The following is a 19,227-nucleotide window of genomic DNA, read 5'->3' on the forward strand; positions in this document are numbered from 1 at the left end:
GCTTTGCTCGTAGGAGCTGTTTGAATAAAGTTGTGTGAAACAGCAAAGGCGTCGCCCCGGATGAAGAGCTGGTTGATACCGCTCGCCGTTGGGGCGGCTCTCTTCAAATGTCTCCTTACCTCTGCTTAGTAAGAGTCATCTCAGTCAGAGGCTTTATCTGTAAACTAGGGGATGTTGGGGTTAATTATCTATAATGTTATTGTTCATCTTTCGGGCAGCTCTGTTGAGGGGGAGGAACCTGCAGATGCAGCGGCGGTTAAATGTTTTCAAAGAATGTGACTAAAAATAAAGTAAAATGTTTTAAGGTTTATATATTCGTGCTAGTGAAGTTTGTTCAATCTAAGTACAATATCGTTTTTTTTGTCTTTTAAACTGTTTATTCTAAATGATGGTGTATTAGAACCATAGATCCATAGAACAATGGAGCACAGAAACAGGTCATTCAGCCCTTCTAGTCCATGCCTAACTATTAATCTACCTAGTCCCTCTGACCTGTACCCTGACCATAGCCCTCTAGACCCATATAATCCATGACAAAATGCTTCTTAAAAATTAAAATTAAGCCTGCATTTATCATTTCATCTGGCAGCTCATTCCATACTCCCACCACTCTCTGTGTGAAGAAGTTCCCCCTCATGTTCCCACTAAACCTTTCCCTTTTCACTGTTGGTCCATGTCCTCTGGTTTGTATCTCACCTAACTTAAGTGGAAAAAAGTCCACCTACATTTACTCTGTCCCCCTCACAGTTTTAAATAACTCAATCAAATCTCTCCTCATTCTTCTAGGCTCCAGAGTAAAAAGTCCTAACCTGGTTAACCCTTCCCTGTAACTCAATTCCAGGCAAACATCCTAATAAATCTTCTCTGGACCTTTCTATCTTATTGATATCTTTCCTGTTAGGCATTGTAAGAGTAAATCTCAAGCGAATGGAACATACACTTATCCGGCATCTACCAAACCTCATAGGTGCCAGATTCTGGGGATTTTACTGTCCTTGACTTCTAACCTATATGAGTTATGTCCACCCACATATATGACCAAATTAAAAAAAATCTACTGTAAAAGTTCCTATTAAAAGTACTGTATACAGTAGTCCCCTCTCCCCGCAGCAGCTCGAGGTCCCTGTTCCCCAAGGCAACCTGAGATCAACGTTTCTAGCCTTGACGAAGGGCTCTGGCCCGAAGCGTTGGGTTTATATCTTTACCTCCTACGGATGCTGCAGGATCTGCTGAGTTTCTCCAGCACTTTTGTGTATTTATCAATGTAGACTTTGGTGTTTCACTCTTGACTATTTAATATTTAAATATTAAATATTTAACAATTTCAGACTTGGCAGACTTGTCATCATATCAGTTGAGTTTATCTCTTAAACTTTAGAAATGTTAAGTTTCCTTCTCTAAGAGTACTTAGAAATGTCATTTTTATCAGCTACTCACATTCCGATGCAACTCAGTGGATAGCAGAAGCTGAAGAAAGAAAAGTTCGACAACAGGATGCACGTTTAAAAGAGATCTGAAACTATGTCAAACAGAACTAGGCCCTGTATCCTGTCCTATTCAGCTTACTGTGAAACATTTAAATGACTGAATTTGCACTTACATTGTGTTCTGCAATGCTGGAGAAACTCAGCAGGTCAAACAGCATACTTTATAAGGCAAAAATAGCAATACATAACCAACGTTTCGTGCCCATCTTTACTTTTGCTATATGAAGTACACTGTTTAACCTGCTGTGTTTCTCCAGCATAGTGCTTTTGTCTCTTGATACATGTATATCTCATATTTTCCTTATTATTAGAACGATTTAATGCCAAAACCTTGATCCAAGTTTTTCTTTTCTCTGGACAATGATTTCAACAATCCTACCTGCTCCATGATTTATGATCCTGAGGTATCAAGACCTTGAGCACCGCCCATCCTACCCTGTCCTAACTTGCACCAGGATCATTGACCCTCAACACACTCACCAACCTGCATTCGACCTGATTTTTGGGACACCATTTTTATGAGACTTTATCCAGTGGGTGTTGCACACTTGAACGTTTGTCCCTTTCCTGGAGCTGTCATCACACAGGAATGAAGCAGGTACATCAGGTGACCACATCAACACTGATCATCTATCACTAACCCTATTATGATGACTAGGTTCCCTCAGGTACAACCACTCTGAAATACTGGGCAAAAATGTGATCTTAACAGATTAGATTGGGCAATTTTTTCCCAAAAGGTTTGCTTCCTTAAAAAAAAATGGAGATTATGATGGACAATTTCTGATTTGCAAGGAAGTTGCAAAAGCATTACATTAACCTTTATTGAATTTAGCATGTTTAATCTCATAATGAGACTCTCAGGTTGACTGCACATGTTACACAATAAATGAGAGGAGCCCAGGGTTTGTCTTGGTCAACAATTTTACAACCAAAGTAGAGCCCATAGGCTTTCTTAATAAGTGCAGTTATGCTGCACCTTTGAGCCTTGTGTGTATACTCGCCACAAATGTAACAGAATGTATCACAGCTGTGGCAACATTGATGAGACATTTCTGCTGTATTGAATCTTCCTGAAGACAATAAATGCTATTGTTAAGTACACTCACTATGCTATTCCCTGGAACACGTCCATCAACATGTGTTCAATCTTTATCAATGTAATGCACAGCAACTGTACATGTGAGCTACTTTTATAGCTTGCCTGCATCTATCCTGATTAAGCATGTCTAAGCCTAAATCAACATTTGCATAGCACCCGCACTGTGCATGCCCAGGCCTGCTTGGATTGACCAAAACAGCTTGCTTTATTTGCAATATACTCGTAGTCTTAAAATATGACAGAAAATCACAAAAAAATGTAGGTTAAAACTAAAACCCAAACGTAATAAACGTTTTAAGGTGACTTTCATGATCAGCATTCCAAAATTCATAAAACACACCCAACAGTGTTCAGGAAGCTAAATCTTCATTGTCCAATGTTTTCCCATCATTGACCATTGCTGTGCTTCTAAGATGAAACCACTTGGCTCTAGACTCTTCAGAGGGATCCCTGGCTATCCAACCAATTTTTTGATTCATCATTAGAACTTCATTTAAATCAGTACACTGGTTGCTCAACTCTAAGTTTAATCCTTCCAGCTGTAGAATTACTCTGACGAACGTGTGCTGACCTCAGCAAAGTCAATGTCTTCACTGAGGTGAGTTCCCAGGGCAGTAAAAGTCCAGAAATCTGGAAAACCTGAGAATCAGAACTCAAAAACTCTCAAACATTTTAAATTTAGTGGGCTGTTGTGTGCTCAGATGCCACAGAAGTCAAGGAAATGAATGAATAAATATTTATTTGTTATTTGGTACTTTGTATTTTATATGAAAAATATTTCATTAATCAACTATCAACCTTTACCTGTTCATCTCTTCTTTCTTCTCCTTAAATTCTAATTTTAAACGTACTGCCAAAGAATCTACTGATCAGTCCGGAATTTTGGAATTTTACCATGTTTCTAATTTGTTGAGAGCACATTCCCCGTGTCATGATTCCATCAGAACCAGAACTGGAGAATCAATTTGATTCTCTAAATAATGTCTGTAAAATAACCAGGAGTTGAAATATTTACAGTCGCATGAAGGTAGGTAAAGAGGGTTACCTGCACAGCATTCTCCCTCCGATTCCTCGCATTGTCACCTGGGTTGTCCTTGGCAACGGCTGTCAGAGTATAGTGGTCTTTTTTCTCCCGATCAAGTGCAGCCAGAATGTAAATATCTCCCTTTTTGGTTAAAAAAGAACATTTAATTATTGTTGAAATTTCACTTGCACTCATTGAACTTAACACGCCATGCATGCTCCCATCCAATCATCTTAATCTCTATTGGCCGTTTTGCAGAATTGTAGCGGTTCTGTGTTTGAATCTTGCAGTGGGTAAATATTCAGGTTTCTGACCCTGAAGAACATGTGAACCAAAATTTCTGGCGCTCGTGGTAACTCCAGGTTTTTATTCCAGATTCATGTGGTTAAATTATTAAAATGCTCTGTCAATCCCAAGAATTTAGAACAAATCATGACAGGTAAAAAAAAACAGGAGAAGGCCTGCTCCACCATTCAACACAATCCCGACTGTACCTGTATCTCAGTACCATTTCCCAGATTTCCTCCTACCTCTTGCTATCTGTTGATCTCTTGTTGAAGTCTACCATTGAGTTGGCACCAGCCATGCAGGGTTAAGGTTTTACTGCTGTCAGAGTGAAGAGATCTCTGCCCTGAAAGACCTATCCTTGATTCTCAGACTGTGACCCTTGGCTCTCACCTCCTCACCTGGAGGAAACAAAGAGCCATCCTGGGTCCACAAGAATTTTGTAGGTTTCAGTGCAAAATCTCCTCTCGTTCTAAATTTGAGAATGCAGGTCTAATATCCCAATTTTTCCTCATGTGGCAAAGGGAAGTTGGATCTGGTCCTTAATCCTGCATTTAAATCTTTGTAAAGAACAACACATCATTCTCTTTTCCTAATTACTTGCTGCACTGGCATGCTGGCTTTCAGCATCAGGTATATTTAGGTTCCTATGAACTATAACTGCACAATTCCTTACATATTAAAAGATACTCCACTTTTCCACGATCTTTACCAAACATTTGTCCATATTATATTCCATCTGACCTGTCATCTGATCAGTCAGCTTGTCCACAAGCCATCCAGCATAAGTAAGCCATCCAGCCCTTTGACTAATCAAAGTAATGTTAGGACAGTGTTGGGGGAACATGGCCCGAAGGTAGAACATCCTTAGGGCCACGTTCCAACACTGTCCTAATATGATATTCATTGATCTCAGTCTTGAATTAATGTTATAGCTGATGTTGGAGAATTTCAAAGATTCACAATGTTCTGAGTAGAAGTCTTCATCTCAATTGTAAACTCCCTGCCCCTCATTCTGAAATAATTTTCACTTGTTCTGGACTCCTTCATCAGGAGAAACATCCCTCCTTCATTTGGCCTGTCCTTTATGATGTTCGTTTCAATTATAGCTCCTCTCCTTCTTCGAAATGCTAAAGAATACAGCTGCTGTTTAACTGTTCTCTCGCCATAGAGGTAGCTGCCATCACAGGAACTGAGTTCATCTTTGTTGCCCTCTCTTTCAGGGAAGGATACAAATGTACACAGTTCTCCAGGTCAGGTAACATCATGGCCTTGGACCACCCATCCCCAATGGGGGCCCTACCCCGCTTCCACCTCACCCGCAGGGGGCCACAACACATTTAAAGCCTTATTTTCTTTTCACCCCATGTCATATAAATATTTTTAATTTTTTTTAATAGTCAGTTGGAGAGAAGTACGAAGAAACCAACACATGACTGCTTCACAGGGAAGGGGGCCTACAAACTTTGAGCAGAGTCCCTGTGTGGCCACAGCTGAAAAGTTGACAATGTTCACCCGAGATAATTGCACAAAACTTCCTTACTTGTGGAAACAAGTCTTAATCTATTATTTTCTCCCCCTGCACAAGTCTCTTATGTTCTCTTTTATACAGCAGAAGTTCTAAATTCAGGATGCCAGAAATCTGGTCCACCTGAGAATCCAAACTTTTTGAAAACTCTCAAACTTTTTCAAGTGTTGACTTTAATTTTCTTTTAAAATGCTCGTTTGGAAAAATGAAACATGCTGAATTTGCTAATGAATAAACTATCAAAATTTATTTCCATCTCTTCTTTATTCCTCCTTAAGTTATAATTTTAAAAATTCTGCCTGAGAATCTGGAAAACCCTACAATCTGGACCGACCCAATCCCCGAGCAGTCCAGATTTTCGGGGTTCGACTGTAGTCAAGGCTTTACCTCATGTTACATCATCAACAATCTTGGAAATACGTTATGAACCCCTGTCAATCAGATTGTGATTTGTTGGGACACAAGCCCCAATCTTTGCAATTGCTTGCAGCCTGTCCGCTTGAAAGAGGTTGTTTACTTTTAATCTTTACTTTATGTTTAATATCCAAAACTGATCATACATATCAATTACTCCCAATTCTGCGTTCCCTTATCCCTCACTTGGGAACTTATTAAATCCTTGGAAAATCCAAATGCATCACATTCACTGTTTCCCGTTGGCTTTTGTTAAACCCCATCCCTTGCTTCCCTGTCATCTCTCCATTCCCTTTCGCACAGATGTGATAAATTCTACCTGGTCCCTTATCTCATCCAATTAACACCATTTGTTGGTCTGGATTCCTCCCCCATTGTTTGAATTCTGAGACTTTCTGATATATTCTTCTTCTGCCTTTTCCAATTTTTCCTTGAAGATGGACTCAGGCCCGAAACATCGGCAACATATCTTTGTCTCCTATAGATGCTGAAAAGACCGGCTGAGTCTGTCCAGCATTTCGGTGTGTTTACTGAAATCACAGCATCTGCAGCCTATCGTGTTTCCCCCTTTGTTAACTCAACCAGTTCCATTCAAAAATTCCATTAACATCATTTTCCTTTCATAACCACTGTGATTGAGGTGTAGGTTAATTGGGTGGCAAGGACTCAAGGGCTGAAATGGCCTGTTACTGTGTGTATGTCTAAAATAAAATAAACAAAGACCCTTATTGCACCACAGCTTACCGTTTCAGGGTTGATTCCGAACCTTCCCTCACCATCTACAAGACTGTATTCAATCTGTGAGAATCTGCCATTGTCTGCGTCCACAGCACGAACTTGGAGAATCACAGTGCCCAAGGAGACATCTTCAAACACTGGCTTCTATCTCAAAACACAGAACAGATGGTTAAAGGGGAAGAATGATTCTGTGCCAGAAGTTGACTGGGTGGCAGCAGATAACAACAACTGCATGTTATAAAGATCGGGAGTGGGATTTACAGTTAGCACAATGACATCACACCGTGAGTGACCCAAGTTCGAATCCAACGCTATCCATAAGGAGTTTGTATTTTCTCCCCATGCCTGCATGGGTTTCACCTGGGTATTCCAGTTGCCTCCCACCTTTCAAAACGTACAGGGGTTGTAGGTTAATTTGGGTGTAATTGGGTGCACGGATTTAAATGGCTGAAATTGACTGAAACTGTGCTATGAATAAATTTAAATTAATTTTTAAGAATGTAGACATGCAGCACGGTTACAGGTCCTTTCAGCCCATGAGCCCATGCTGCTCAATTACACCTAATTGACTAACAACCTGGAACATTTTTGAATGGTGGGAGGAAACTGGAGCACCCAGAGGAAACCCATGCAGACGAGGGGAGAATGTACAAACTTCTTATAGACAGCAAGGGATTTGAACCCTGGTCCCAATCGCTGGCAATGTAACATTTAAAAATTCTTCTCTGATTTCCAAGGAATCACTGGCTGGATAGATATCAGCCAATTTACCATTGCTTGTTTCATGCCATCACACAGAGCCAAGGTTATCTCCACAGGGTACAACATCAATAAGGGGGGCACGGTTAAGAGTGAGACCTCACATTGTTAGTGCTTACTTGGTGTGATCTACAAGAAAACAACTCTTACGATGAGTCGACACAACATTGCGATTGCACTCTTCAAAGATTTGTCAGGATGGTTTCCATCAGCTGGAGAATCAGAGATCACTTGTCTCAGGGTAAAGGGGTGCGATGAAAAGTACTGAATAAAGGGTCAGGAATCTCTGGACAATGTGGGTGTTCAGACACAGAGTTTAGTTCAGACCGAGATTGACATGAAAGGGTATTGAGGAATGAGGAAAAGAAGAGTTAAGGTCAGGGTTCACCGGTGACACAGACTCCAGGCTTGAATGCTCCACTCCCGTGTCATTCCAGGGATTCCAGAGATGGGGGGGTCAGCCTATGAGGAGCGATTGAGTCTGGGACTGTACTCACTGGAATTTAGAAGAATGAGAAGGGGATCTTATAGGAACATATAAAATTATGAAAGGCATAGATAAGAAAGAGGTAGGTAACTTGTTTCCATTGGTGTGGGAGACCAGAACTAGGGGACATAGCCTCAAGATTCAGGGTAGTAGATTTAGGATGGAGATGAGGAGGAACTGCTTTTCCCAGAGGGTGGTGAATCTGTGAAATTCCCTGCCCATTGAAGGCGACCTCAGTAAATATATTTGACAAGATTAGATAGATTTTTACATAGTAGGGGAATTATGGGATATGGGGAAAAGGCAGGTGGGTGGAGATGAGCCAATCATCAGATCAGCCATGATCACGTTGAATGGTAGAGCAGACTCGACGGGACGGATGGCCGACTCCTGCTTCAGTTTCTTATGTTTTTATATTCTTATGTCAGAATGTATTACTTATGATAAAACAAAAGAACAATCTGGAGGACCTCAGTGGATTGAGCAGGATCAACAGGAGGGAAATAATGGGTGACATTACCAATGACAAATTTGTCCCCAGTTAAACAAACTGCAGCCATTTACAGAGCTTCACAGCATGGAAACAGGCCCTTGGACCAACTTCACTGTTTGCCATGAAAAGAATGAACAAGTAGTTACCTGATAGGATGCCTGGACAAAGACGGGATTGTTATCATTCACGTCCTGGATCTGAAGGTAAACAGGAACCTCAACAGATCGAGCTGGTGACCCATGATCCACTGCACGCACTGTGAAATTCAGCCACTGAACCTCCTCATAATCCACTGTTCTGCTTGCAACTATTTTTCCTGTGGCCAGACAAGGAAAGGGATGGGACAGAGTGATATTTGGCAATAATCACTCAGATGATGTCTGATCCGTAACATATCAATTCCTATGTGATGCTCAAATTTTTGTGATAATTTCCTGTAAATACTGGAAATTGAGATGCTACAACTCCGAAACAAAGGCCTACAGGCCCAAGTACTTGGATGGAATTGCTGGAGCAGCAAATCGAGCAACAGGTGCTGAAATCAGGAAATATTCTTTACATCATTGGTAGGGGAAGAAACCAACAAAATCTGACTGCTTCACAGCGAAGGGGGCCCATAAACTTTCAACAGAGTCCTAAGTGGGGGAGTGGCTAAGTGGGTTGAGAATGGATGATCTAGAAATGAGCAACAAGTTGTAAAAGGAGACTGATGGGTTAACTCAACAACCAAAGAAGTCAGCCTTTGTTCTGAGTTTGGGCAGCACGGTTGGCATAGCAGTTACAGCATCAGGGATCAGGACTAGGTTTCAAATCCCGTGCTGTCTGTAAGGAGTTTGTTTGTTTTCCCCATGTCTGCATGGGTTTTCCCCAGGGGCTCTGTTTCCTCCCACCATTTGAAACATACCAGGGGTGTAGGTTAATTGGGTGTAAATTGGGCGGCATGGACTCACGGGCCGAAATGACTTTTTACCGTGCTGTATGTCTAAATTTAAATTCAAAGTGGCATGAAATGAGGCTGGTGCAAGGCAGAGAGTTGCCCTTTACTTTGGGAAAAAGGAGGAAAATAATTTTTTTCCAAACTCAATAATGTAAAAGAAATGCAAGACTTGAGATCCAAGTAAAAATGTTGAACTATAATAATGGCATGTGTGCCTCTATTTACAGAAGCTTTGTACCTTTGTGACTGTATTGGAGGATTTAAACCATGCTTTTTGCTTCAGCTTTAAATCATGTTTTTTTTTAACTTTTGCAGCCTTTGCTTCTGCAAGGCTGAGAACCTGCTTGTGTTTAGAATCAGCAGACATAAGCTAAATTCCACCATGGGGCTCAGAGATGCAGTTATCTGACAAAAGGACATCTGTGTACCAAGAACATTTCCTGTTTTGGTCACAGACTGTCAGAGGTCTAGCCTTGACGCAAAATAAACCATTTATTCAAAGTGATAAGCTATGAGTAAGCAATTTTTGGGTAATATAAGCCATGGTCCTGCTGCTGAGGTGGGAGACTCTCCGAGAGGTGGCAACATCTCTCAGCAAGAAGAAGAACTTCTAGAGTCCAGCCAACGTCCCGGTCGGGGGAGGTGGAGAAGCTGCTACTGGCGCCATGACAACTTACTACAAGTGTGCAGTTGTTGCCTCGCTTCGGCAGTTGGGACCAGTCCAAGCGTTGATAAGTATAGTTGGGAAGGGCTTGCATATTGTAGTGTGAAATCAGCTTTTGAATTTGTAATAAACATTTGTATAAACTGAACTGCTCTTGGTGTGTGTGTCTATTTTCTTTCGGTAGCTCATACACTGTGACCAATCTAAAACGAACAAAATGAGAGGTATAAGTTTACCCAAGACAGTGACTGCACTGCTTTCAGTTCTGGGAATGGTTCTGGAAGGCATACAGGTAATGGACAAGCAGCAGGGGAGATCATTCAGAATGAAACAAGTAAATATGGTTAAATGAAATGAAGATGACAGGCTACAGAGACTGAAGCACCTCAGTCAGGTGTTTCAATGCTTGAAGGTAAATTACATTGGACAACAAAAACTTTGCTTTCTGAACACTTCAGAGGGTATTTTATGAATTTTACACTGTTGATCATGAAAATCACCTTACGATTTTCCTATCATGTACACTTTTTAGATATAATCTATTTTTGTGATTTCTTGAAATATTTTTAACATTCTTCAAATATACAAAACCATGAAGTGCCACATGTCACTGAAATACATTTTCGCATTCGCACTTGGACGTCTTCCCTGGTGATCTTGGGGCAGTCAGTGACAAACATGGTGAAAGGTTTCACCAGGACATTGTGACGATTGAAAAGCGGTATCAGGGCAACTGGAATCCTTCCATGCTGGCCGACTATTGTTGGACACTGACATGAGAGGCATCAGATGCTGAGTACAAATGAAAATCAGCAGCAAAATATTTTTAGGCCAGTTGAACCAATGCAATGTGTCAGCGTTATTATGCAATTTAACATGCTGAATTCAATAAAAGTTAATTTAATGTTTCTCCAACTTCCTATGTGATACAGCAAATCTGAAATTATTTTCGTGTTCAGCTTGAAGTCTATCATAATCCCCAGAATTTTTCAGGAAGCAAATCTTTTGAATAAAAATTGTTGTCTAATGTTAACAGAGACACTGGACAGGCCTCTCCTATTTGTGTTCATATCTATAGTACAAGGGATTGCATCAGAGAATATTAAAGAACTTGTGTGAATAGCTGGATGGGCAGCTTGATATTTAGAAGGAAAATCACCTTTTGTGATCTATCAAAGAGATCATCCCCACTCAGCTTCTCTCATTTCCTTCCTCTTGCCTTGTCACCATTTGCCACTCATGATACTCCCACCACCTCCCTCTTGCTCTTATTTTCTTATCCTGCTCTCAAAATGTTTTGACTGAGCCTTTTACATGACTCGTATGATTCTTACCCCATGAACTTCTATTGATAGTTCCGAGCATTCACTTATGACCTTCCTATACACACATCTCCTCACATCAGGCACCACAGCGACTGCACTCCCTGAGAAGAATGAAGCAGGTAAGGCTACCAGCCACCATCATGTCAACCTTCTATGACTGAGAGCATCCAGGCTGGCTGCATCACAGTGTGGTACAGTTGGTTCCATTATTGTCACGTAATATTACATTTAGAATGCAACATATATGAAATTCTTTAACTTTTGTCTATCGTAAGGCAAATAGAGAGTCACCACTTTGTCCAGCGCCCCTCACAGAAACCTGGTGTTCCCTGCCAGTCTCCCCTTCAAGTACTGACCAGGCCTGTGCCTGCTTAGCTTCCAAGATCAGACAATCTCATTCATATTCAGGTTATAGGGCTTCTGCAGGTTGCTGTAGGGACCTGGATCGGAGGTCAATCCACATGACCATAAGAGTGGCAGAGTGGATCACTGGAGACTCCCTCCCCCCATCCATATGACCTATTGGGATCATTGTGTGAAGAGGACACACAAAATCATTGAGGACCCCTTCCACCCTGCACACGGCATCCCATCGGGGAAGAGATACAGGAGTATTGGAGCTAGCAGTCCCACAGGCAGTGAGAACGCCGAACGACCAAAGGAACTGCTCATACCAACCATCTGAGACTCTCATATTCATGAAACTATATTTATTTGTATCTATGAATATTGTCTTTCATATGTATTGTTTGTATGTGTGTTTGTTATGTCTGGTTGTGCATCTACGTGTTTGGCACCGAGTACTGGAGAATGCTGGTTTGCGCTTGTGCAATTGGATGATAATAAATGAACTTGACCTCCATTAGTAAATGAAGGAAAAAAATATATACATTAACTTCTCACATTTTTTGGAAGTGAAGGGAAATCTTGGAAATGTGTTTGAAACAGATCAGGCAAATATTTTTGAACACGTATGCTCCTAACGATTGGAGAAGTCTCTCTGAAGTCGGAGTAATGCTCACCTGCTGCAGGATCTTCCAGTCTGATGTACTCCCCAGGTGGCAGGTCCAGGAGCTCATAGCTGATCTGCCCGTTGGGGCCTTTGTCAGGATCCACAGCTGACACGGAGAGAAGTGTTGTCCCAGATGTTGCTCCCTCCAGAATCCTCTCAGTGAAAACATTCACCCCAAATGGTCGGAAGCGTGGCGGGTTGTCGTTCACGTCCAGGACAGTGATGGTCAGCTTTGCTGGAACAGGCCAAAGAGACACATCTAGCTGAACCTCCATCTTTGTGTGGAAAAGGAAGTGATCACAAATGGTGGGGCCGTGAGGAGATTATCGGCTCTCCAAATTGTCATTATAATGGTTCTCACTTGGAGAACGAAAGGATGTGGAATTGAGGCAGGAAAGGAGAGTTAAGTCCTTCGCCTGCATGACATTATTGAACTGGGGAACACGAGGGTGAGGATAAATGCTTTTGTTTAACTGTCACAAAATATTTGGCACAGAGAGAAGGGATCTTCTGCAAACGGACCAACGAAATTTCTTTGGCATTACATACAGCTGTACATTTACCAAGTATGGGATCACAATGCAACATTCAATTCCTATCACCAAGCTGTAAGTTGGGCAATATCAGGAAGCTTTGAGTCATTCGTTTTGGGGAGATATAGAACAGATCCTTCTTTCTACCAAGCTGACATTAACCGAGGTAAAACACCAAATTGTGCAGACACCGTGGTTGAAGTAAAAACACAGCACTGGAGAAACTCGGCAGGTCAAACAATGCCCTTTATAAAGATAAAGATACATAACCAACGTTTCATGCTTGAGCCCCTCATCAAGGTATGAGCAAAATGTAGACAAGTGCCTGAATCCCTTGTGCTCCTGTATCCCAGAGCCCCATTAAAATTTTAAAAATTTAGACATACAGCACTTGTACCAGTCCATTTTGGCCAATGAGTTCATGCCGCCAAATTTACACCCAATTAACTTACATGCCCAGTACGTTTCAAACTGAGGGAGGAAACTGGAGCCCCTAGGGAAACCCACACAGACACAGGAGAATGTACAAATTTCTTACACATAGGGATCCGAACCCTCTTCCCAACTGTCGGTGCTGTAAAGGCGTTGCGTTAACTGCTAGACCAATTGTGCCACCCCTAAATTAGAAGTAACCTTTGGATACTGCCAATTCATGAACTGCATTGGCTAATTTAAGGGAAGGGAATAGCAGAGAAACAAACAGGGCACAGCTTGGGGCAACTTACCCAGAAACCGTAGCATGCTGGTGAAGCCATTATCCCCCTATTACCTCCTGCCTGTGCTCCTTTCTCTGCCTCTCCCCCACTATTTTGTTTGGGTGTCTGTCAACATTTGCTCATACCATGATGAAAAGTTCAGGCCCTAAATGTTGGTTTTGCACCTTTACCTTTGCTATATAAAGGACACTGTTCGATCTGCTGAGTTTCTCCAGCATTGTGTTTTTACGGAGCTGACATTAAGCCCTCATTTATATGGATCCTACAATATTCCTTTTTAAAAATTATTATTCATCCCAGTTTCTTATCATCTCCCGTTTCTACAGCTCACCTGCCTGATTAATCTACCCTCCTACTCATTTTTGGGGTGTGGCAGGAAACTAGAGCAATTGGTTTAAACCTGCATGTTCCCAGAGAGAACGCGAGATCTCTAGGCAGGCACACCCGAGATCAGGATTGAACCAGAATCTCCGGCACTGTGGGGCAGTGCCAATATGTCACTACTTCAGAACCAAATTTATCTTACAGATAAATGTGAGGTGATGTATTTTAGAAGGTCAGACTTGAAGGCAGAGTACATGGTTAATGATAGGATACTTAACAGTGTGGAGTAACAGAGGGACCTTAGGGTCCAAATCCATACATCTGTCAAGGTTTCTGCACAGGTTGATAGGACAGTTAAGAAGGCCTATGGTGATGCTGGGCTTCATTAGACAGGAAATTGAATTCAGGAGTTGAGATCATGTGCAGCTCTATAAATCTCTAGTGAGACTACACTTAGAATATTGTTTTCCATTCTGGTCACATAATTGCAGGAAAGATGTGGAATCTATGGAGAGGGTGCAAAGGAGATTAACTAAGATGTTGTCTGGATTGGAAAATATGTCTAATGAGGCAAGTTTAGCAGAGTTAGGGCTTTTCTCTTTGGAGTGAAGAAGGATTATGAGAGGCAGAGGTAAGGTAGAGAGCCAGCACTTTTCTCCTTGGGTGGGAGTACAAAGTGAAGGGAGAAAGTTTAGGGGAGACATCAGGGGGAAGTTTTTTTTAAATATACAGAGGGTTGTGCATGCCTGGAATGCTTTGCCAAGGATGGTGGAGGCTGGAACAATAGGGGCATTTAAGAGACTCTTAGAAAGGCACCTGTATGAAAGTAAAATAGAGGGTTATGAGGTAGGGAGGATTTGGTGTTTATTTTTTGGAGGTACATACAAGTCTGCACAACATCATGGGCTGAAGTGACTGTGCTGTGCATTAGTGTTCTACATTCTATGATTCTCCATTCAAACACACATACGAAGGAAAAGGCATGCAAGGAGCTGACATCCTGCCCCACCTTCAATTTTTACCTCAGAGCAACTGTCCTTTATTCAACCAATTTCCTGTCCATTCAAAAATATGTACTTCTGTCCTGAATATTCCAGTGACAGCCTCAGAGTAGAGAACGTCAAAGATGGGTGAAGACATCTTCGTTTGAAAGCCTGGCCCTCGGCTCTGTGCATCTCGGCAGGTGGGAATATCCTGCACCTCCTGTGTCAAGTCCTGTTGGTGTTTCATGTGTTATGGTGATCATACTTTTCTAGAGCACAGATCTTGCCAACTTATTGCCTTCACATTGAACAATAGACTTAAATTCCAAGTGAACCTTCTTGACAGCCATTGAATCACAAGTATACCTTCACCAAGGGGGATAAACCTGGGCTTAATATTTTAGGTATTATCTCACTGTATATTTTCAGAGGTTAAACAGGAAAGTCTGCAGCCACTTTCAATGTAGTGCAATACCCAAATATGCTGGAGAAACTCTCCAGGTCACACAGCATCCATAGGAAGTAAAGAGTAACCAGTGCTTCGGGCCTGAGGCCTTTTGTGTTTATGGATAGCCTTGGTTTGACAGTGCCTGAGGCCATGGTGTGTGGACTTAAAAGACTGGGAGGTCCCTGTTATTGCAGCGGACAAGAGCGAATGTTCTGAAACGCCGGTCATTCTTTACTTCCCAAGGATACTGCATTTCCTGCTGAGTTTGTCCACATGTTTGTGTATTGCACTTGACCCCACTGTCTGCAGACTTTCTTGTTAATCACATATTTCCTCTTCACTTTGCAACCATATCTGTAATAACTGCTGGGATGTACCCACTTATTTCTCTTGGTTCTCTCTGCAATTGTCCTTGGAACCCATTTTAATTACGAATGGGAATTTAATTTGATCAACTCAGATTTCAGTCCAGGAGCAGAGGCAGGAATGAATCTGTTGGATGGGCCGCCATCTCATACCATAATAAATGTATCGAGACTTTGTTAGCGTGTGGCTCATATGTTTAAATGTTTATTGGGAAAGGGGTGTATATCTATTGCCCCAAGCTTGAAGTCTGAGCTTGAATATAATGGGAAGTCTTGATGACTTGTTATGGAGGAGAAGAGCTTACCATTGGGAATACTGACAGAATGGCTGATCACCTCACTGGCGTTGTCATGTACTGATATGGTGAGTTCATAGGTTGCTACCAGTTCCCGATTCAAAGGCCTTCTTACAAATACTGCACCTGGATTTAAGCAAAGAAGGACATCAGCAAAAATCCATCTTTTGCACAGTGTATTTGCAATAATTGAATGGTGTGCATCATGGTTCGTGTCAGAGGGTTGGATCTGGAGCTCAGGTTGCCAGTGGTTTGGATTGAAGTCTGTGTGGCTGCAGAGGTTACAGGAATGCTAGAGGCAAATCCACGGACACTCAGGGACTCTCTTTTGCTTCTCTTTCTTTGACTGTAAATGGTGCCGGGTGATTTCTGCTGATGGCGAATCTTTGTCTCCCTTGCGGTAGACTAAGTGAAATTTCATGTAATATTACATGACAATAAAAGAATCTTGAGAAGGTTTTCTTTCCTTTCTCGGAAGGGAAGTTTTATAGCTGATGAATGATCAAAGTTCCCTTCTGTGCTTCATGAGAGAATTCTGGCCCCTGTGGTCTCCCTGTTCAAACTCCTAATTCTCCCCTTCGCTATCAACAATAACTGCACAGCCCAAAATACAAAGACAGGATTGGTGATTCCATCATTAGGGTGATGAGAAGTGACACGAAATAAAATGCAATTGTAAATGCAATGCTGGCATTCATTTCAAAAAGAATAGAAAATATAAGCAGGGATGTGATGTTGAGCCTTTTTAAGGCACTGGCGAGACCTCACATGGAGCATTGTGAGCAGTTTTGGGCTCAGTTAAGAAAGGATGCGCTGATAGAGAGGGTTCAAAGGAGGATCAATAGGATGATACCAGGAATAAAAGGATTATCATATGAGGAATGTTTGACAGCTCTTGGCCTATATTTGTTGGAATTTAGGAGAATGAGGTGGGAACTTGTGGTGCACTGTTAGCCAGAATCAGACACACACAAAGATAAAGACTTTACAACAGGGTTTAATCCACAAAGACTTCCACAGAGCCAGGCTGGCTGTGGCTGCAGCAACTCTGAGTGAGGCCTTGGGAGCCCGGCGCAGGCTTATATCCCGGAGGGTGATTGACACCTGACTGGGTGGGGCTTGATCCATTCAGGCTGACTGATTGACAACCGGCCAGGTGTTGTCTTGTCCCCTTACACTCCTGCAGTAGGTACCACCACAGAACTCATTAAAATGTCAAATTTGAAAAGACATCTACATGATAGATGTAGAAAGGTAGGAGAGTTCAGAACAAGAGGGCACAACTTCAGGATTAAAGGGCATCTGTTTAGAACTGAGATATGTAGGATTTTTTTCAGCCAGAGAGAGGGTAGTAAATCTGTGGAATTTGTTGCCACAGGCAGTTGTTGGGGACAGGTCATTGGGTGTATTTAAGGCAGAGACTGATAGGTTTTGATTTAGCCAGGGCATCAAAGGTTGTGGCAAGTAGGCCAGGCAGTGGGTCTGAGTGGGGAAGTGGATCAGCTCATGCAGGGCCAGCATTAGAACAAGTCTAACAGGGGGGCATTAGGGTAACTGCGGGGATGGGGGCGGGGGGTGCAATTTCAAATTCAAAAACTTGCTTGGTGGGGGGGTGGGGGACCTACCTGCATGAACCTCTTCCGTGCACCACTGACGTAACAGATAAACACGCTGCTTATATCATGTGGAGACTAGTGACCCTACAGGTGGGGGTGGGGGGCACAATAACTCATTTGGGGGTAATGCCCATGGATGCCCAATAGCCTGCTTCTACTACTTGAAACTCCAATCGATGTCTTTTTTGAAACTGAGAGAATTAGGGGTTTTGGGGATTTCAAGGAAGCTGGATGACATACAAGATCAGCAGGGTGAGGGAGGGTTTGGAAGAGGCCCACTCCTGCTTCCTTCTTGATGTTGCCAAGAACCTCTCTGGAAAAATAGACTGTTGGTTGAATCAAATTTTCGGATGTCAATGAAAGTGGTAAAAGGTGAAGCCAAAGCAGGAGATCAGATTTTTGAAGCATGACATAGCCAAAAGGATATGGTGCCGACTTGAACTACTTGTTTGTTATTGGAAACTAAAGAGTGAAGGAGGCTGAGGGATGATCTTACAGGGTAGATGATTTTAGAGCGAGAGGGGCCGGTTTCAGGTGAGAAGGGATTGAGCAGAAACATTTTCACTCTGAACTGAGCTAAAAACCTGAGAAGCAGCAAAACAACAATATTCAAAAGGCATTGGAACTGATTTAAGGAGAAGAGGTACAGAGGGATACAGGCCAATAGCAGGAAAATGGGATGAGCACAGAATTCCATATTGGTCAGCATACACCAGTTGGGTTCTATTCTATATGACTCTCTGCGCAGTTAGTGAGAGTTTTCTTTTGTAGCCTGAGTTCAAACTGTACCTGTCTGAAAGTTGATGTCAAAAGCTCTCTGCTGATCCTCTACCACTTTATCAGTGTCATCCTTTGCGATAAGCTCGATGATGTAATACTGCAGACGAGGTCGGAGGTCGTGATCTGTGGCAGTAACATTGGCAACGATGGCACCGACTGTGACTGACTCACTGATGCTAATGGTCTGTATGGGGTTAATAAACTCAGGGCGGCAATCGTTCACATCGTCTATGATGATATTCACAGTGGCACTTGCTGACAACGATGGAGTTCCCTGGTCCATTGCCACCACCACAAGAGTGTAAGAGCCCTTTTCTTCTCGATCTACAGTTACTCCATTGGCCACCTTGACAACTCCACTGAACGGGTCAATTACAAAGTTATCCTGGGCGCCTCCCTCGATCCGGTACCTCAGCTGTTGATTTACACCAGTATCGGCATCTGTTGCTGTTACTTGAATGATACTAAAACCTAAAACACAAATGTACATCAATGCATCACATTTCTGTGAATGGGGAAACATTCAGAATGATTCTTGAGTGCACATTTTCATTCCATATATAAAATAGTACAGGCAGTCCCCAGGTTATGAACCATATCCATCTCCAAGTCTGCCTTGAAGTCGAATTAGTCAGAAGGAACATGTGGTTCTTATTTAGAGTCAGTTAGTCAATGTTTGTCTTAGTACATAGTCTATATTTTACCCTTCTATGCATGTAAAACTAGTAGACTCAATGTCTTGAAGACAGCATCAAGGGAAGCAACGTGATCTGACTTAAAATGGCAGACGGCATTCTCCTTTCTTGAGCCGACAAACCGCTGAAGCTGTGCATATTCCATTCGTAAGTATGAGTTGTCTGTAAGTCGGACATTCGTAACCCTGAGACTGCCTGTATTCATATTCTACAGAT

At 42.2% G+C, this 19,227-nt stretch overlaps 1 protein-coding gene across 9 annotated transcripts in view; it reads right to left on the reverse strand.

Moving 5' to 3' along the window:
• cdh23 (cadherin-related 23) overlaps positions 1–19,227 on the reverse strand; it is an 874,975-nt gene that overhangs the window by 42,970 nt on the left and 812,778 nt on the right. For all 9 annotated transcript variants that reach the window (XM_069885557.1, XM_069885556.1, XM_069885568.1 and 6 more), the window contains 6 exons: positions 18,326–18,787; positions 15,930–16,046; positions 12,266–12,490; positions 8,464–8,633; positions 6,585–6,722; positions 3,635–3,754 (listed from right to left, as the gene is read on the reverse strand). In XM_069885557.1, the coding sequence (XP_069741658.1) occupies positions 3,635–3,754; positions 6,585–6,722; positions 8,464–8,633; positions 12,266–12,490; positions 15,930–16,046; positions 18,326–18,787 (1,232 nt within the window). The remainder of the gene's footprint in view (positions 1–3,634; positions 3,755–6,584; positions 6,723–8,463; positions 8,634–12,265; positions 12,491–15,929; positions 16,047–18,325; positions 18,788–19,227) is intronic.

Source organism: Narcine bancroftii, chromosome 6, assembly GCF_036971445.1.
Source record: "Narcine bancroftii isolate sNarBan1 chromosome 6, sNarBan1.hap1, whole genome shotgun sequence".
NCBI classification, from domain to species: Eukaryota; Metazoa; Chordata; class Chondrichthyes; order Torpediniformes; family Narcinidae; genus Narcine; species Narcine bancroftii.